The sequence below is a fragment of the Camelus dromedarius genome, chromosome 11, assembly GCF_036321535.1.
Source record: "Camelus dromedarius isolate mCamDro1 chromosome 11, mCamDro1.pat, whole genome shotgun sequence".
In the NCBI taxonomy this organism is placed as follows: Eukaryota; Metazoa; Chordata; class Mammalia; order Artiodactyla; family Camelidae; genus Camelus; species Camelus dromedarius.
In genome coordinates this window covers 20,003,170-20,025,018 of record NC_087446.1, presented here as the reverse complement: position 1 = coordinate 20,025,018, position 21,849 = coordinate 20,003,170, and the positions used below count along the sequence as shown (strand labels likewise).

The following is a 21,849-nucleotide window of genomic DNA, read 5'->3' as shown; positions in this document are numbered from 1 at the left end:
TTTCTGCCTTCTAAGATTCTTTTTAAAATAATGACATTGTTTTCATAGAAGATATTTCAGCTGTAGTATATACTGGGCTATTTGTTAAGGTGATGATAATCGCAAACTCTTCTAAATCCATGATTATTTTTATCAGCTTATCTCTTTCAGCAATTGATTTCACTAATGAGTGAGAGAAGTTAATGAAATATGAAACCCTTGTTTTCCTGGGTCTAGAAAAATATAGCATGGTGGCCTACAAAGTAGGGTGAAGCTGTCTCCCAGATCAGAAAGTTCATAGGGTAAAAGAAGGCCCTGTTAATAATGATATAGAGACGACAGTTGTAAGTCATCAAAGACCTAGAGAAGTTGGGTCACTTTGCTAAATGATGTATTTGGAGTTAAATTTGTTGCAGATCCTGCTGTTCACTAGCTCTGTGTCCTTGGCTAAGCTACTTAGCCTCCATGCTTCATATTATTTATAAAATAGGAATGATCTGGCTTCTTCCTAACTCAAATTTCTCATATTGCTTTCCACATTTTCACTCTGTCAATACTGGACTCCTTTTAGTTCACCAGCATTCCCTGCTGGTTTGTGTCAGTGTGTCTTTGCTTATAGTGCTTCATTTGCCTCATGTCTGTACTTGGCCAGCTCTTACCAGACAGCAGCAGATACAAGCTGCAGTTTGTATTAGGATTACTTCTTCCAGAAGCCTTTCTAATGTTTCTGGATGATTCACCATCATTTGTAACATATCAGTTGTTTACATGTGTCTTTACCAACTGTATTTTGCACAGAATAGTACTAATTCAGACCTATTAAAATGAGAGGTGAAACTAACAGTGAAGCAGATAGTTTACTCTGAGGATTTCAGGATGATGAGGATACAGTGAGTTCTAAATTTCTGACTTTCATTGGAGACAGTAGAACAAAGAATGTGAGGTTGCCGTTTAGTGTTTATACATTTAACAGTTTCTCCTCTGGTCTGTAGCCTAGTAAAAGCCAACTGAATGAATGGTAGCTCTTCATACTCTGGCTCAATTATCTCAGCTTTTCATTAAAATAATTACTTTTAACATCTCCCTGCTTGAATAAGGTAGAAAACTTAGGGAAAACTAAAATAGAGATTGTTTAATAATGTTCCTTCTCCAGAGTGGATTAGACAAAGAATAAATGAAGTGAGTTTAGGGAGTATAATGTTACTGCACAGCCTATGCATTGTTTTACTAAATACTGATGCTTTAGATACTGAAATGTATTCATTAACATCATTCTGTTCCTTTGGTGTATTGAATTGGCTGTATTAAGCACTGCATTGTGTCCCCACAAAATTCGTAAGTTGAAGGCCTAACCCTCAGAACCTTGGAACGTGACTGTATAGATGGAACCTTTAAAGAGATGATTAAGCTAAAATAAGGCCCTTCTGGTGGGCCCTGATCCAGTCTTAAAAATAGGAAATTTGGACACAAAAAGAAACACCAAAGGGCTTGTACACAAAGAGAAACGACAATGTGAGAACACTGCTAGAGGACGGCCATCTGTAAGCCAAGGACAGAGTCCTCAGAAGAAACCAAACCTGCCAACACCTTGATCTCTGCCTTCCAGCCTCTAGAACTATGAGAAAATAAATTTATATTGTTTAAGCCCACTTTGTCTATGGTGTTTTGTTATGGTAATACTAGCAAACTGATACAGGCAGTATAAAATTCTCACTGTCAAAATCAAAGTGTTCTTCCTTAAAAGTCATAGTTTGATGTCATTGGGCTGTGGATTAGAAGTAAAACTGAATAATATGACTTTTAGACATACTGGAATAATAATGGAGCCCAAGAAATTATATATTCAAATTTATTGTTTCAATCTATAACAGTTGATTAATTATAGCTCTCTAATCATAAACTAAAGCTAAATTACACATTTAAATTATTATGTGCAAAGCGTTGAAAACTAAGTCCTCTGACTGAAGTAATAATTAGATGGAAACATAGGAGTTTTATAATGGCAGCATTTAAATTTTGTCATAATTTCTCATTTCATTCTTTTGTAAAGGAAACATTCTCATATCTACTCTTTGATTACCCCTAGTACAAGTTTTGTAGGAAAAACAGGATATATTCTTTATTCTTTACTTTTACATACTGATTGTTAAAATAATGAGTTGATTTACTAGTTACCTTCAAAAAGGACTAATTGGGTTTTTTGAGATCTAAGGAACTTTAGGAACACATGCGTTTCAACACACATGATGTATTTCAGTCCATTATGGTTATTATCCTTATTAATTAGCAAATTGTACCAGCTTGAGGTCAGCAAGAATCTCTTCATGTTGGCTTTTTGTGACCTTGGGACATGATCAAATAAAGTGATCTTTAAAAACTTCCTTGCTCTTTAGTATTATAAAATGTTTCAGACTCATCTTCTATATCTCCTGCCCTAGGTCTGGAATTGCCATTGCTCTGAGGAGCCCTGTTCCTTGTAATAGTTGTTTGAAGTGCTCTTTGCTGCTGAGTTGATCATTCTTTCAAATTCAGATTCAGCACTACATGTTTTCTTTAACCTCTTCTATCTTGTATCAGTATTTCCTTTCTCCCTTATTTCATTGCCAGGAACTATAGGATTAAAATAACATGTAATTACTAGTTTGCTTCATCATATATTACACTCCTTATGACACCACCACCAACAGTAATGATTACTGAAAGCAATTTAAAGTTTTGGGGGTTCTTTACTTGTTTTTGTTTTTTGGCAGGGATGAAGGGGGCATTTCTTTTTGTCCTTATGGTATCCCACTTGGAATATACCATCGCATTACTGTCTGTGTTGAAGGCACTTGAAATAGTTCTTCTCTGTATGATTATGCCACTAACTAGATATACCATTAAGTTGATTATTTAATTTTATTTCTTTTTTAGAGTTTGCTTTTTGTTTAATTTTGTTTTATAGTTTACATAAAATACTAGCTTCTATCGGCAGTCCCTGCTCTACCACCCTATTTCCTATAGGCACTATTTTTAAATTTTATATTTTATTCTAGTTTGTGTTTTAATGTAAGTAGTATTCCCCTTCTGTAGATAAAAAAAAAATAATATCCTACACATGTTTTTCCAGTTTTCTTCTTTCACTTCAGTCTGTCGTTGAGATCACTATATAGTGGAATATAGAGATACTTCTCGTTGTTCTCTTTAGGTTTGGTATTTCGTACTGAACTGTGCGTACATCATCGTACGTCATTTATGCAGCTTGTCCTTCTTGATTGATCAATGAATGTTATTTATTTGAATGACTATAATTTTAGCCTTGGCATTGTCTTTTTTATTCTTGGCAAATCATAGGAATTTTTGTTTATATGGAAAATTTTTGTGTGAATAATGAAACAGCTGATTTATTTTATTAACATTTTGGTTATTGATGTGATTATAATCTTTTTTCGTGTTTTAATTTCAACACTACATTTATTTTTTAAGCTTCTACCATGGATAGTTAAGGAACGCTTTTATCTTGAGCAGTTTTAGTGTTTGCATTAAAATCTTTCATTAATAGAGAAAATTAACCCTGTATTATGTAATTTCATAATACACAGAATGGAATATTGATTAATTAGGACATTTAATATGTTTTTCTTTGGAATATATTTGGAGTAGTGTGAAGATGTTACTGTTGAAGATTTCATATCATTATAAAATACTGGCAGTGGCATTTTCATGGTCTTATTTACAGCATGGGAAAAGTTTCATTAGCTTTGTCATTTGATCGTTAAAGAATCAGCTATTTAGGGTTATGATAACTGTTAAATATTTGTGGTGGCTTATTTATGGCATGGCTTTTCTTTTTTGTTATAACCTTTATTCCATAAACATCCAACAGAATCCTCAAAATTTCTCTTGGCTTACCCTTCAAAATATATCCAGTACCTAACTATTTCATCGCCTCTTTCATTTCTCCCTGATCCTAGACACTGTTGTTTTTCACTGAAATTATTGCAGTTGGAATCATTCTAACCATAACCATCCTCTTCCCCCTATCTATTTTCTGCACAGCAGCCAGAATGATCCTTTTAAAATATTGCAAGTGGGATAACATCACATTTTTATTCATAGCCCTTCAACCCCCAGTGGATTCGTAAACATTTAGAAACCAAAGTTCTGGTGGCCTGCAAGTCTATGGTTTGACCCTCTCTTACCTCTCTGATGTCATTTTCTCCACTCTTCTCCAGGCTCTCTCTTTTTTAGCCACACTGGTCCCATTGCTGAGCCTTTTATATAAACTAGGCATCTTGCTTCATGGTCTGCACCTGCTGATTCCTCTGTTTGGAATTCAATAATGTTGTTATTTTTGGTAAAAGAATCAGAAATCCTTGCCAATTTAAGAGCTATATAAACTACACCACCACGCCTATGAGAAATGTTATAATATTCCTGAGCTCGAGCTCAGGAATCAGACAATTCTACTTTAATCATAAGTCTGCCAACTAATTGCTATTAACTTTAGACAAATTACCAACTTCTCTGAACCTCTATTTCCTCATCTATAAATGGAAATATTAATACTTGTCCATCCTTCATAAGATTATTGTGAAGATTAGATAATGTTTATAAGACAGTTGGCACAATATGTGGCATGTATTTAGAATTCAGTAAAGCTAGTTAAGTCAGTTATTATTATTCATAATACTATTTTTGGTTACTACTTATAGTGAAAAATAGCTAAACTCTTGGTTCTCCTGGATTCTCTAATGAAGGAAACTATCTTGTCATTTGGTCTTAGGGCAGACCTAACCAGATGAGAGGAGCAGGGGAGAGTGAAGTAGTCATTTGCATATATAGTTTGATATGTGGGTATTTGAGCCCCAAGAAGAGTTGGCAAATCCATGCATTTCAGTTTTATTTACATATTTCTTATTAAGAATGATACATGGTTAGTGTAAAACAGACCATGTGTTTTGACTGGAAGTCTCACAAGGTGAAACTAAATCAAGAATCCTATGAAAGTAATACAAATTTTATTTGAGAGATACTTAATATCTTGCTATAATAATAATGAGATGTATTTGCCCCAAACAAATATTCTCATGTACATTTTTAGTCATTTTTTTTTAACAACTCTATGGGAGTGTTAAGTGTTATTTCTGATTCACAGCCAGAACTAGACCCTCATTCTCTGGTCTCAAATTCTGATGGTCTTTCTATTATATTACAGCTGTGCCCTATAGTAGTAGTAGGCATTGTGAGATACAAAAATGGCCGCAACAGCTCCTAATCTTCAAGCTTATAGATACATGTGAAGTCAGTTAACTAATACTAGATAGAATAAATGGACCAAGAGATGTACAAGGAACATCTGAGGAAGAAGTGATTCTGTTTAGCCAGTCAGAGAAAGATTCTAGAGGAGGTGACATTAACTATTATGTTAAACAGTGAACAAGCTTTTTGCCCCTGGGAGCTGTCTGAGAAAAGTCATGTTATTCATGAATGAGAAATAATACATGGTGAAGCTCTTTTAACTGGACTCTACTCTGTTAACTAACATTTGCCATTTCTTTGTTAAAACTTACTGACTGGTTCCCATAAAGTTGTTAAAACTGAACATTGCAGCAAATAGGCTACTTCTAAGCTAACTCACTTCTGTTTCCACCAGTTGAATTGCACACCTACAAAAGTTAGTTGTGCGTGTTTTAGGCTGTTAATGCGTGTTCCACTTGTCGATAATTATTTAATGATAGCCCAAAACTGATGGAAATGTGTACAAAAAAGAAAAATGTTGCTATAACTTAGTTAAATATTTTGGAAAAACTCAATAAAGACAAGGCCCTAAAAATATAACTGCTGTTTAATTAGATTTGGGTGCAACAACTGAAAGACTGAAAGAAAAAAAATCTAGAAGAATTATATACTCAGATTGCTTTTCTGTTGACTTCGAGTGTTTGCTGCACTTTAAGACACGTTAGAATCCTAGACAATGCATTATGAGTATCATTTATGCAAGAAGGGTAGCATGGATATAAGTCTTTGAAGAGATTCTCCAGTGTCTTTTATGTTGAAATAAATGTCTTATTTATTAGCATTTATTTACTTTCATATACGTATTATGTTTTATAATTCCCTATTTTAATCAGCTTTTCTGGTTAACCAAGTAAGTACTGGTACTGATTGCATTGGATAAAAGGGCTTCTTTGGAGCCATATTTTTTTGAGGAGAGTCTCATTAGTGGTATATGGAGAAAGTAGCTGATAAAACTGGGAGAGGGAACTGGGGCTACAGCCTAGAGGAATTGTATGCTTTGCTAACTTTGACATTTAGTGGTGATGCATTTTTAGGGACATGGTGATCCTTACTCTGTACTTTTAAGAAGACAAGTCTTGACAGATTAGGGAGTTTGGAGAAGAGAGGTAGGGCAGTGGCAGTGAGATTGAAAGTAGGCAGGTCTGAAAGAAATTTGGAAAATGAAATTGATAAGACTTGTGATTCACTGAATCTAGGTAGTATGGTAGGGGGAAATACCAGAATTGGTGATAATGCTGATAATAGCTAACATTTATTGAGTGCTTACTGTGTGCTAGTCACCAGTCTAAGTTCTTTAACTATACATAATTTCAGTCATCCTACCAGTTACATGAAAATATGTTGCTATTACCTACCACCCCACATGCCCGTTTGCACAACTCCAAACCCTCAAAACTCTGAAAAATGACAAAATAAAATGTAGGTTTGGTGTAGGCTCATATGACAGCAAACCATGACTTGAATTGATATGAGCTATTGATAGTCTTTTGTAAATTTATTTTTTCCAAAGATATTAATGTGTTTGGTTATGGAGTACTGCCTCAGACCCCATAGTCTACAACATTATCTTCTAAAATAAGAAAATTTTTGAAATTTGAGTTTGGATGAATGATAGTTGTTCTGTATTACAATTTTTATTTTATAGATAAGGAAACTGAGTCAGAGAGAGAAATCACACACAGTAAGTGGCAGAGCTAGGATTTGAACCTAGACAGTCTTGACTCTTCAAATCTGCACTTAGGACACCACACCATTCTGCCTCCATTTCTAGCCTTTGTAATTGGGGAAATGATGCCATTAAACTTACTAAGGGATCTAAAGAGCCAGACTGAGGGAAGCAGAGGAGAGAGTAGTGGAATGTGGATGTAAATAGGCCTAGTTTGAGATGGATGCCCATTGAAAAGGTGCAGTAGGAAGCCAGGGGTATTTTGTGTATGTTTATAATGTATATACTAGATTTCATCAAATCTGAAAAGCCATTGTTGTAACACAGTATCATTATTTTATGTACCAATTTAAAAAGTTAGAAAAAATCAAATTATGATACAGTGTGTGGTTTTTTGTTTTTAATCACCTTGGGGTTCTACCGCCCCACACACACAATGTCACTCTCTATGCAGCTGTAGTGTCTTGAATGCAACATGACTTAAGAATGTTCTATTATTGCCTTTGGGATTTTCTTCTAAGCTGCTATTATAGAATTCTGCAAGTTTTGATGTTGCTTTCTTTATCATTCATTAACTTCTGAAAACACATATATGTTTATTAAAATCAATTGCATGCGCTACTGTCTTACTACAACTCCCAGTTCCCAGAGGCAAAAATCCTACTCGTGTAATAATTCTAAGATGTACATTTTCCCCACATTTTAATATTGCCGAAATCTTCTAGTCAGTTAATCTTACAATCATTGATGTCTTAATGGATTTTGGCCAGGACGTGATTGTCATTATCTGTCCTCATGTAACCCCGGTAAGATCAAGAATGAAAAAGACAATCAATGGAGGCCGACATTGAGGTAACAAATATTAATATTAATATTATCTGACAAAGATTTTAGAGCAGTTACAAAAATGCTGCAGTAAGCAGTTACAGTAGTGGTAACCGAAACAAATGAAAAAAGTCTCAACTAAAAAAAAAAAAGTCTGCAAAGAAATAGGAGATATAAAGAAGAACCAAATAGAAATTTTAGAACTGAAAAATCCAGTAACCAAAATAAATAACAGATAGGCTCAACAGCAGAATGGAGGGGATAGAAGAAAGAATTAGTGAACTGAAAAATAGAGCAATATAGATTACCAAATCTGAGCAAGAGAGAGAAAATAGACTAAAATAAAATGAACAGAGCCTCAGGAGCCTGTGGGACTATACCATAAAGCTAATATTTATGCCATTGGAGTCCCAGAAGAAGAGGAGAGGGCATGGCTTGAAAAGTATTTAACAAAATAATAAATGGTAGCTTAAGATTTACTTAAAGTTGGCAAAAGATAAAGACCTACAGGTTCAAGAAGTTTAGCAAATTCCAAACAGGATAAACCAAAGCAGTTCCGAAAACTTAAGACAAAATTACAAATCTTGAAGCAATGAGAAAGAAACTGTAACACTGAGGTGGGGGGTGGGAGAGATTGAATTAAAGCAGATTTCTCATTAGAAACCATGGAGGCCAGAAGGAAGAGGCACAGCATTTGTCAAGTGCTTAAGGAAAGAACTTATTTTTATGAAAACTTTCCAAGGTCCCAGGTCAGAACTGTTGTTTGGATTCTTACTGTTCCAGCTATTTTCAACAATTTTTTTTTATTGTACCATAGAACTTCAAAAATGAAATAGCAAAGTGCATTCCCACTGAAAATGCATTAGACTATTTACACTTATTTTATGATTTTTGTTCAGAGGCTTCCAAAAGAAAATAGCATTTATTTTTGAAGTGAATAGTATGATATTCTACTTACTCATCTTTGAAAAGTTCAGGTAGCTTAGTTTTTATAATTTGTCTCATTGGATGGCTTTGAATAATTCATCTGGATTTTCAGGAAACAACCATTTCAGTAGTATTCTGACTTAGTGATTTTTTATTTTTATTGTATTTAATATTAAACAGAATATTAAGTTGACCATCTTAACCACTTTTAAGTGTACAGTTTAATAGGGTTAAGAATATTCATATTGTTTTGCAGCAGATGTCTAGAATTTTTCATCTTGCACTAGAACAATACCTAGTAAACGTTAGTTTCCCTTTCCCGTTTTCCCCAGCCCTCGGTAACCACATTTCTATTTTCTATTTTTATGATTTCGACAACTTTAGATGCTTTACATGAGAGGAATTATACAGCATTTGGCCTTTTGTGACTGACTTATTTTGCTTACCGTAATGGCTTTGAGGTTAATCGATGTGACACAACTTTTTTTAAGGCTTCACTAACTTTTCAATTTTTAAAAATTCATGTATTGGTTAAAATGACTTCTTGATACTAGTTTTCTACAGTAAATAAGAAAATGTTATACATGAAATTTGGACACTAAATATATTAACCCTTGATGATGAAATTTACCCTTGTCCTCTTTGATCACTATGTTCTCATCAGCTTCTAACTTAAAGTTTTGGTTTAAAAAGTCAGAATTTTAAAGTGAACTATTTCCCTTTCTCAAACAATCTCTTCTATGGTTTGGTTTTTGACAAAACTTAGAATCCAAGATAATTACTAGAGACTGTCAAAATTTGTCTTCCAAATTCAGTTAACATTGAATCATTCTAACCCAGATGGAATCCTGCCCGCTCATCTAATATACCACATCCAGGTTGCAACCAGTAACTAGGTTAACAACTTTATACCTTTCATTATATTTTTAAATTAGCAAATAGGCAAATAATTTTGTAAAAATCCATTTGGATCATGTCTTGATTTTGAGGTTTATTAATTATTCATAATGATTTATTGACTCAGAGCTGTTAGATTTACTTCAGTAAACCTAGAAGTTTACTATTTTCACTTCTATAATTTATAATGAATTCCATCATTCACTAGGTGGCATCTCCTTTGTATTGCTTGAGGAAATCATTAACCATTGTTAAGCAATTAAGAAATCCCCCCCCCCCCAAAAAAAAAGTTGCCCATCTGAGAAACAGCCTAATATGCTTTCAGTTTGGGACTCCAGTATGAAATCTTTGTTCTTCTTTCCAAGAAATCTTAAAATAAATACAGTATATTTTTCCTAATTAGCAGTCCCATGAGCTGCTTATAATAATACCCCAGCTTTTTTTTTTGAGTTCTGAAGGAAATCTAGCCATCTGTTTTCAGTATCTCAGGTGAATTTCAGGTATTCCAGATAGCCTGTATTTTTTTTCACATTATCTTAAACATTACTTTCTAAATGTAATTATCTTGCATGATCTGGTAACAGACAGAATTTTAATTTTATTTTTAGACTTTAACACATTTAAACCTCCTACAGCTCTCTAAGTTATCTAGAAGTTTGGTTTCGATTATTTTAAGTTAATAAATAGCACATAGCTGCCAAAAAGCATAGGTGGGAATCAAAGTCAAAGTCTGCAGAATTCAAATGTTTATGCTTGTTTTCACCCAAGCAGTCTTTGAATGGCTTTTAGAGATTATTCGTGGTAAGTAAGGGTTAATGCCGTGGGATTATATTTATTTATTTATTAGTATATCCGTTTAAAAATTTTATGTTTATAGATAATAATTCTGGAGTGTTGAAGAGGTTTGTGAATTGTATATATACATATTTATACCTAAACTTTTGGCCCAGGGATTGCTCCAGTCTCTGCTTCCTGCCAGCAGTTTTCAGAACCTTAGTCTTCTTGTTAGTTTCTCTTAACATCCTTCCTGTTTATATAAGTTTTGGATTGTCTGTATTTGACTTTGACCTGTATTTCCTTGGGACTCTGCTTCCCTCTGCTGTAAGCATTGCAGCCACTTTGAGGTCTTCCTTTTATTCTGTCTTTATGTCCATCCCATAAGTCCCTTGGTTTCTAATACCTAAGCAAAATAGAAGTGGATTTATGTAAATATTTCTAATTGTTTGATACGGATTTTGCCTAGCAGAATAACTACATATTCTTCTGGAGCATAGAACAGTTTCTTAATCCACTACCTTTTTTTTTTTTTGGCTCCAAATTTATTTACTTGTAGTATATAAATGTTCTTGATTAATTTTATATTAGTTAAAAAAAACTGAAACAAAAAATGTTGCTTCAAGTATGTCATCTGTTTGTAGAAATCCCTGGGAGATCATAAAAATGAAACATTACTTTGTATGAGGAGAAATGTTTGCAACATAAAGTGTAAAAATACCAGGCTACAAAAGGGTATGGTAACCATTTTTGTAGTCTATTAAACATATACAAAATACACTTGCTGCAGAAAACTAAGATGATAAAAAATTTCTCCGCCCCACCAGAAAAAAAAAAAAAACCCAACTAATATAAATCTCTTCTAATGGGACATCTTAGAGATCAGCACTGTTAACTTTATAGTGTATATTCTTTCCTTCTTCTCTTTTTCTTTCTTTGTGTTTTGTAAAAGTTACACCTCCATGTAGATATAGATAGCTAGTTGGTAAAGTCCTTCTTAAAGCAAAAGATTGACACATCTGACTTCATACAACCTTTAAACTTCAGTAAAATACAAAATACTGTAAGAATAGTTTTTTTTTAATGCAGTGACAATATGGAAAAAATATTTGACACACATCTATTAGTCAGATGTAGGGAATAACTTAGTTTTCTGAATATCATTAATTAGTACCACCATCCATCTGTCACAGCATACAAGAGAAGAACTTCAATTTATCATAGATACCTACCTGTCTTTCACTTCTCGTATCCAGCTGATCTCTAGTATCTCCTAGATATCTCTAGAATTCATCCATTTCCTCCAACAAAATCGAGCTTTGCAACATAATTTTTCTCTACTGAGCACTACCTCATGAACTGGTGTGCCTATTTTAATTCTTTCTCCTTTCTAATTTATTTTCCATGCTATATGCAGAGTGATCTTTTTGAACACATACCTGATTATTATAAGCATCTTATAAAATAAACACTCACTGACTTTGGGGTTTGGGTGTGTGTATGACAGAAATTATGTAGAGATTGATTAGTTCTTTCAGTTACTTTCAGGAAGATTAACTAGGCCACTATCTAGCCATACACATGTCCCTGTCACAGCGTTTTGATGCCTTTTGTTCTCTCTTTCCTGGAACACTGTCCTTTGATTATCTTGTTAATTAGTACCTATATATTCTCAGAGAATCTCGCCTGACCTTACTAAATCAAATTATCCTGTTAATTCACTTTTAGACGTAAATCTCTGTCATAGACATCAAAGTTTTACACTTATTTTAGATAATTAATCTAGCTCTCTTTCTAGACTATAAGCTCTTTGAGGGGAAGATCTACCTTTATTTTTGCCTGCAGTTGTATTCCTGGCATGTAACATAGTGCTAGATACATAGTAGACACCTGTCTTAGTCAACTGTGGCTGCTAAGAAAATGCCATAGACTGGGTGGCTTAAACAACAGGCTTTTGTTTCTCACAGTCTGGAGACTAGAGTCCAAGATCAAGGTGCCAGCCAATTCTGTGTCTGATGAGAGCCCTTTTTCTGACCTGCAGATAGCTGCCATCTTGATGTGTCCTCTGTGCAGACAGTGACATCTAGTCTCTTCCTCTTTAAAAACATTAACCCCATCATGGGATCTCATCTAAACTTAATTATCTCCCAAAGTCCTACCTCCTAATACAATCACATTGGTGGTTGGGGTTTCAACATGAATTTTGGGGGAACACAGAATTATTTAGTCTGTAACAACACCCCATAAGTATTTGTTGAATTAATGAGCACATGAGAAATAAAAGCAAAAGGTGTAAAAAAAAAAAAAATTCACAAAAGGAGAAAATACAAATGCCAGTAAACATACCCAGATATTTTCAACCTCATATGTAATCAGAAAATAACAAATTGGAACAATGATAATGTGCATTTCCATCATGTTGAAAAAAATTTTAAAGATTGATCATGTCAAGTATCCATTTAAGAACACATCCATTAGGAGGATGAGATTAAATAAAAGTATGATCCAGCCATATTGTGGAATATTTTTCAGCTATTAGAAGGAAGTGTTGCATTCCAGTGTATTTAAAATAATCCCATTAATTTTTGTTTTATGAAAAGAACTTCGAAAGTGACTATTTGTTTATATACACCCTGAGAAAGATATTTGCCATGCTGCTGATAGTGTTCATCTCTGGGGAGGGAACATGAACGTAGAAGGAGAGGTATAGGGTGGGAAAGTCTTTTCTTTTTCCTTCTTTTTTTTTTTTTTAAACTGTAGATTTTTCCCCCTACTATTTTTATAATGAGATTATTTTAATGTAGCCTGTAAAAAAAACTACAAAAAAGAGTTAAGTTGGTTAGGGACATTAAAAAAAAAAAAAAAAAGAGGCCCATTCTTTACATATAAAAAAGTAAAATCAGTGATGCCAAAACAACATGATTTAATCTGAAACTACAAACAGTTCCAAATTGTGGAAGTCTAAAGTATGATACAGGAAGAAAAAGGAATGAGGCTGAAAAAAAAGACAAAACCAGATTATTAAGGGCCATATATGTTTTTTCCTGGCATGGTACAACCATTCAAAGATTTAAGTTGGAAATTGACTTTAGTCACATTAAAGAAATGATTCTGGGAGATGTGCAGTTGACACAGTGAAAGAGATTCATAACCATTTTGTGTCTGAATCCCTTTGGAAGGTTTGGTGAAACCTGTGGCTACTTTTTTAGTATTATGTTTTGGATACATGAAATAAAATACTGAGTACGAAGTATATATGTGCTTCTTCAGTAACGCATTGAATAAAAAGACCTAGTATTTGGTCTGTAATTACTTTAATTTCAAACCAGTGATGAGCATAAACAGTATTTTAAGATATTTGCATCAGCTGAATGACCTTCTAAATTTTGTCCATGGACCCCAGGTTAGGAACTGTTGTTTATGGTATGAGACTGGGAGCATGGAGATCAGTTAGGAAACCAGTCAATGTGGAGATAATGAAAAATCTTAATGGAGACAGTCTGAAATGATCCTATGAAAGACTTCCTAATTACTATTTTAAAATCATTTTTTGTGTTAATGTGTGTACATTGTAGAAAATTAGGAAATACAAATTTTAAAAAAGAAAATTATAGTAGTTTCTTAAAACTTAAATAATACCTATGCTATTTTTGTTTTTATTGCTGTCATCCTCATTAGCTATGCATTTAGTCTTATTTCAGTGAGACTGTTATTACTTAACTGTCTTCCCTTTGATTTTACAGGTTTTTGATTGGTCAGGGAGCCCATGTAGGAGCTGTCAACAGTGAAGGAGACACGCCTTTAGATATTGCTGAGGAGGAGGCAATGGAAGAGCTACTTCAGAATGAAGTTAATCGGCAAGGTAAATGTACATCAACCTAAATGGAAAACATGTTTAAAACTGTTTAGGAAAGAATATGATACTTGACTTTCAGTAAATATTTTTTAAATTGAAGGAAGTGTCATAAGTGGTAGGATCAGGTATAAAATTATTTGGTATTAAAAGCTTTGGAGAGAAATGAAACAGGCAAAGAGGACAGGAAATAATACAAGGATGAATGAGACACATTGCAAATTTAAATAGAGCGGTCAAGAAAGACCTCACAGATAAGTTGGTATTTAAGTTAAGATCTGAGTTAGGTGATGGAATGAGTCACGTCAATCTGTGGAAAGAACATAAAGAGGGAGCAGAGTGACTAGTGTGACTGAAGCAGGCAGAACAAGGAAGAGGCTGGAAGGAGTTGAGGTCACAGAAATAGCAGTGCACCGTATCACACAAGTCCTCTTGGGCCATTGGAAGGATTTTAGCTTTTAATCTGAGTGAATTAGGAGCCCATGGAAGGATTGCAGTAAAGGAGTGACATGATCTGACTTACTTTAGAAAGGATCTCTGTCACTTTTGTGCTGGGAATAGATAGTAGGAAGGGAAGGGCAGAGAAGTAGGGTGGTAGTAGACAAAGTATTAAGAAAAGGTTGGATTTTAGATACATTTTGAAAGTTTGGCCAGGGAGATTATTTCTTGATTAAATGTAGGGTATATAAGAAAGAGGAAGGCAGGGAAGATTCTGAGATTTTTGGTCTGAGCAGCTGGATGGGTGAAGTTTCTAAGGGAGATGTGGCTATTATGGGGAAAGTACATTTTGTAAGGAAAGTTCAAGGGTTCATTTTTTAGACGTTATAAGCTTGTTTTGCCTGGTAGATATCCAAGCAATTGAATATGTGAGTAGAGAGAGGTACAAGCTGGAGTGTTATTCTATTGATATATAATTTATGCATTATTTACAGTATACAATTCAGTGGTTTTTAGTAAATTTGGAGAGTTGTTCAACCATTACATTACAGTCAGTTTTAGAACACTCATCACTCCTAAAAGAAATTCTACCCATAAGTAATCACTCCTCTTCTATAAATTGACATCTCCCAAATTTATGTCTTGATAAATATATAGATAAAGCTGTATAATCCAGCAATTCCTCTTCTGGGCATATACCCAAAGAATTAAAAGGAAGGTTTCAAAGAGATTTTTGTACACCCATGTTTATAACAGCATTATTCATAATAATCAAAAGATAGAAGAAAACTAAATGTCCATCAGTGTATGAATGAATAAACAAAAAGTGATACATACTTACAGTGTTCAGCATTAAGAAGAAAATTCTGACACATGCTACAGCTTGAATGAACCTTAAGGACATCATGCTGTGTGAGAATAAGCCAGTCACAAAAGACAAAGTACTATATGATTCCACTTATATGAGGTACCTCAAGTGGTCAAAACCATAGAGAAAGTGGAGTGGTGGTTGTTAGGAGCTGGGAGGAGGTGGGAATGGGGATTTGTTGTTTAATTAGTATAACATTTCAGTCGTGCAAGATGAAAATAGTTCTGGAGATTGTACAACAATGTAAGTTTACTTAACACTACTGAACTGTATACTTCAAAATGGTTATTAAGATTATAAATTTTATGTTACATGTATTTTACTTTAATTTTAAAAATTTAAAAATACATACAAATGAATTACTGTGTGTGATTTCTGCTGTGTTATGTCTAGGCAATGATTAAATGAGTATTATCAGAGGAGAACTTTGTTTTACTAAGGTTAAAAGATAAAGGGAAGGTATGGAATACTGGTTTAAATGGTTGATTTTTGCTGAAGTGTGGCTCAGGAAATAAAAGCAAAGAAGTAAGAGCTAAGTCAGACCCTTGAAAAGAGATTTTTATTCCTTGAGATTAGGAAAATTCATGACTACCCAGTTTAAAAAAAAAAAATCTTAGGCACTAAAATTGAGAAAATATTTAATGCCCAAATAGAATTGAGGCATTGTAACAAGAGGCTGAAGATACCTGGAGCCTGGGAGAAACAGGGCACATATCAGAAAAGTAGTCATAAACTGGAGGTTGGATAAATACACAGAAGAGCTTTTAAAAGCTATGTTCCACACAGGTGGTTTTGGAGTAATGGCATCTTCAAGATTAGAAGAGTGGATATAAAGTATCACAACCTAGAAAAGACTACACTGTCGGCCCATCTTTCTCTGATGAGTGCCCAGATAGATAGCTAACAATTTCATTTTGAACAGTGGTTAAAAATAGATCTTTTTATATTGTTTAATATTAGTTAGCAATTATTATGAGTTAGAAGAGGCATGGAGATGTACTGAAAACTTCTTGCCTTTGGTTTCCTTATTTATAAAGGAAACTTAGCAAGGCTGATTTTAGTTTTAGTGATTCATTCAGTATTGATTAATGTGCTAGCATGTGTTCTGAGTGCTGGGTATTAAAAATTTTTTTAAAGAGTAAGACAATCTTTGTTCTTAAAGATGTCACAGTGTAGTAGAAGTGGCAGATATATAAAGAGAGCTTCACAATGCAGGATGCTATGTGCTAAAATATAGATAAGAACAGAATGAAGTGGGAGAACAGAAAAGGCTATGACTAACTGCTTGCAATAGTCAGGAAGGGTTTGAGAGTGATGACATTTGAGAGGGAGTTTGCTTGGCAGAGAGGGGAGGTGGTGGACAGAAAAAGTATGTCAGGCAGGGGTATCAACACGTGCAAGGAAAAGGAATTGGAGACACAGACAATCGAGAATTCATCAGAAAGTCAGAATGGAATTGGTCAGAAAGGTTGAGGCCTGAAAAGATTAGGCTGGAACCAGATGGTAGACGTCTATTTTGTAGGCATAGCCAGATGCAACAAAAATCCCCAAGCAGGAAATTTACCTGATTGGATTTGGTTTTTAGTAATAAAGTTGATGGTTATCTGGAAAATGAATTAGAATGGGAGATAACAACACGTTATCTTCCTTGAAGAAGGCTCTTCCATTACTCCAGGTGAAAGATGATAAGGGCCAAAATGATTACGTTTGAGGTGGAAAGAGCCAGGGTTGTTTTGAGAAAATATTAAGGTAAAATTAAAACAGTTTGATGAAGAATTGAACATGGAGATGAAGGAAGAATTAAGGCTGGCTAACTTGCCTCCTAAAGTTTCGAGTTTAAGAGATGATGATTGGGAAAATGGGGGTCAAAGCAGGAAAGCAGATTTAGAGAGTGCATGAATTTGTTTGGGGATATATTGAGTTTGTGGCGGTAAAGCACACCTAGATGATAGTGTTTAGTGCGCTGTTGGAACTTAAGAGATGTCAGGATGAAAAATGTAGATGTATTATTCTCAGGGAGAATAATAGATGAGAGAGAATTCTGGGAAATAGTATATAAGATGGCCCTGAAACTGAAAAGTGGAGAGCTAATACTAAAAATAGTAGCTGACTCTTATTAAATGCTGATTTCATGCCAGACATTGAGCAAAAGGCTTTACATGCATTATCTCATTTCATCCTCACAGCAATTCTAAGAGGTTAATGCTACTATTACCACATTTTACAGATGAGAAATTGAGGCTCACTCATTTGCCCAAGGTCATGCAGGTAGAACATGGTGCTGTAGTTCATTCCCAAACAGCTTAACAGATACCTTGAGCCCACACTCTTCATTACTGTACCATATTGTATTTTATTAAGAATGTCTTCTAGAAAGTATTTCACAATGTTCACTTTATTCATATAATGGAAATACATGAATTTATATAACATAACTTTATTCCAGAGAAACAAAAGATAAGGACATCTCTAACAGATGTTAATAATCATAAAAGGAGCACCCTAAATGTATCTCTAGTGGTGATAAGATTTCTCAAATTCTTTATCCTGGTATGAAAGTTTTTATTTACTATTTTAAAAAAATTTAATCATTCTTTTGGCTCTTATTTCTTTTTTTGATATATTTGGTTAACAACTAGTTATGCTTAAGTAAATTGCCCCTGAGAGTAGTAATGATTGAATAGTAGCTGAAAGTATTTTTAATTTATGTTTTAATGTAATTTTCTTTTTTTAGCTTGGGACACAAGTAAATTTTTATGTCTTTTAGGTAACCAAATTTCAATTTGATTTTACTTTTTCTTACCTAAGAGAATTGGCTGCATTTCAAGCTAACTTTTGCTGTTTTTCAATAGCAGTGACAGTTTAAATAGTCTAATCACTTTATTATATCATACCCGATATAGTTTCAATATCTGTTAATTTCATTGTTTAAAAACCTTGCAGTTATAGTAGGTGGATTAAGGATGAGTTAAAAATCTTGTTGCATTATGAAATCTTCTTCTATCAGAATATAAAGCAAGAAAAGAGAAGCAGAATCATGAAGACTTTTAGAACTGCTTAGTGATAACACTTTGGTGCTTTACTCCTGACCTAAGCACTTCATGTATATTAATTAAATTAATCCTCACAACAGAATTGCCGGTAAGGACTTTCATTACCCCTATCTTACAAATAAAGAAACACTATTAGCATAAATTAAGTGTCTTGCCCAAGATAATAGAACTAGCAAGTGGCAAATCAGGGATTGAAACACAACAGTCTAGGTTCAGGCCTATATTCTTAACCTGTTATATTGATGTTTAAATAAGTTATGCCTTTCTCATGGTTACAAGCCTAGTTAAAGCACTGGAATTAGGAAACAAGTATTGTAACATACAGTACAATGAGGTTAAAAAATTTTTTAATGAACTAATAAGCAGGGTCTGATCAGTGGTATTTTTTTTTAAATATTAAGAACAAGAGAAGAATGTTGTTTTTTTTCCCTAACTGGATTTTCTTAAACATTAGTAGTTTCCCTTCCTATAATACTTCAATTTTAAACCTGAGTTGTTTTGTTTTTATATATAATTCATATAAAAGCACAACTTGGTGGCAAAAGAGGGTAATTGTTTTGTAATTAGATAAAGATAACATGAAATTAGACGAAGTAAGAAGTAGGTATCTTTTTTATTTCAAGTCCAGAGGAAATTCAAAATAATAAAAGACAATAAAAGTCAGAATGTTTAAGATAGTAAAGACAAAGGGATTGATAATAAAGAGGTTCATGTTTTAAAAGACAGTAAAAAAAAAAGCATAAGAAAATAAATTCATCTGAGAAGTCATTTAGTAGAATATTCTTAATGTATTACTGTGACAGCTTTATAATTTCTTTTATGAATAACAATAGAAAGCATCTTAAGATTGCTGATTATCCTTTGATAGGAAATTTATATATATGTAAAATGCTTTATTATAGAAATGGTGATACTTCGTAAACAAGGATTATGATATGTTTTGTTAATTACATATATAGGGTATATAATTGATTGTTTTTATAGTCCATTTGGAAAATCTTATGTGAGTTTCTTTCAAATGTGGTAATAAGATCTCTAGTTTGAAGATGACTTTACCTGTACTTATGTAATCCTGAGATTTTAAAAATACCTTTCAGTTATGGCCTACGTTTTTGAGGTTGAGCTTAAATTGAACCAGTTTAGTTATGTCTTGAAAAAATGGTAGTTTGCTAAGCAGGCAAGATAAGGCTGTAATCCAGGTAGAGGATAATAGCTTGCACACCAGCACAGACACATGTTGTACTTGACCTATGTGAAGATCTAGATGGTTAGAACACTGGGTGATGATAGAGGAGGAAGATTAGAGATTAAAAATGCATTGAGACCAAATCATAAAAGGCTTTGTCTACTACACTAAAGAGCTTGAGCTTTGTCTGATAGGAGGTGAGTGATCATTGACAAACTTACGTAGAAAAGAGAGATGATTGTATTTTGACACAGAAAAACCAGTCCGGCAGTGATGCGGGGAGTGACTCAGAAGGAACTGAGGAGAATGAGTTAGGGCCAGTCAGAATGTGAGACATAAGACGTGAACTAAGATGGTGATAAGGCACCATCAAGAAGACAGTCTAGGAGATGGCAACTCAAAATCTTGATAACTAATTGGATGGGGACCGGGGATCACTTCCAGGTTGCTAAGTGAGTAGTGGTACCTAATATAGGAAATAAAAGATGGGTAGCAAGCAGATTGGCTAGGGAAAATTGAGTTACTATTTTAGCATTGAGTTTGAGGTGACCATGGTGTATTATTTTATTATTATATTATATTACTTCCCTAGTTTTGATCTCTTCTCTGTTCTCCAGGCTCAGATATCCAACTGACTACTTGATATCTCCAATTAGATGTCTGTTAGTGCATCTCAAACTTTACATTTCTGAAACTGAAATTTTAATTATTCCAGTTGCTCAGGCTAAAAACCTTTGAGTCATCCTTGACTTCTGACGTCCAAACCAACAGCAGATTCTGTTGGTGTGCCTTGAAGAATCCAGAATTGAGCCTCGAAGAATCCAGAATTGAGCCTCTCTACTACCTTTACTCCTACTAACCTGGTTCAAGTTACTGTCATCTCTTGCCTGAGTTACTGTAATGGCCTCCCAGTTGATACCTCAGTTTCTACTCTTAATTCTTAATTTGTCAGTTTAAGTGATCCTCTTAAATTGTCAGGTGGTGTCACTCTGCTCATTGTCCTCACTGCTCTGTAGTCATCCCAGTCTTCTAAACAGAGCATTCCAAGCAGGCTTCTACCTCTTACCACAGACAGTCCCTGATTTACAGTGGTTCAACTTATGATTTTTCAACTTTATGATGACATGAAAGCAGTATGAAGTCAGTAGAAACCGTACTTCAGATTGTGAATTTTAGTCTTTTTCTGGGCTAATGATATGCAACACAATACTCTCTAGTGATGCTGGTCGGCAACATCGAGCAGCAGCTCCTAGTCACATGATTGAGGGGTTAACAACTGAACTGATACACTTAAACATCTATTCTGTACTCATACAACCATTCTGCTTTTCACTTTCAGTACAGTATTTAATAAATTACATGAGATATTCAGCATGTTATTATAAAATAGGCTTTGTATTAGGTGATTTTGCCCAACTGTAGGCTAATATAAGTATTCTGAGCATCTTTAAATTAGGCTAGGCTACATTATGATGTTGCATAGATTCAGTGTATTATATGCAGTTCTGATCTAGGATATTTTTAACTTGCAGTGGATTTGTTGGAATGAAACTCCATTGTAAGTCTAGAAAGATCTTTGGTACTTCCCTCTGGAGTATTCTCCAAGATTATGTGTGGTATGCTTGTCCATTTATTTTTTGCTGTAATGTCACCTTATCAGAGACTGTTCTTTACCAGCCTATGTAAATTCTTTCTCATTACCCTCTGTACCTTTACCCTGCTTTTTTTCCTTCACAGATGTACCATCTTCTGCCATATAATAAGTTCACTTCTATATGCATAGCACCTAATAAAGTACCTGACATGGAGTAGACACTCAGTACATATTGAATGAGTGAATGAGTGAATGAATGAAAAATTCTGACCAGACAGTTGGATATGTGGATATGAATTGCAAGAGAGATCTTAGCTCAGGAGTTGTACTATGTGTACAATTATTTTTTACTCATTTATGCATTCATCATTTATTTAGTAAACATTTAGTGATCTGTTTTACTTTGTATCAGGTACTCATCCAGGTGATGGGGATACAAGATAAAAAAAAAGTCTTGATCTTTTTAGTAAACTCATTGTCTTCTGGAGTAAGACAGATTGTAAATGCAT

The 21,849-nt window shown here is 34.0% G+C and overlaps 1 protein-coding gene across 7 annotated transcripts in view; it reads left to right on the top strand.

The window, feature by feature from the left end:
• PPP1R12A (protein phosphatase 1 regulatory subunit 12A) overlaps nt 1-21,849 on the top strand; it is a 129,318-nt gene that overhangs the window by 46,462 nt on the left and 61,007 nt on the right. For all 7 annotated transcript variants that reach the window (XM_064491559.1, XM_010975105.3, XM_064491560.1 and 4 more), the window contains exon 3: nt 14,092-14,210. In XM_064491559.1, the coding sequence (XP_064347629.1) occupies nt 14,092-14,210 (119 nt within the window). The remainder of the gene's footprint in view (nt 1-14,091; nt 14,211-21,849) is intronic.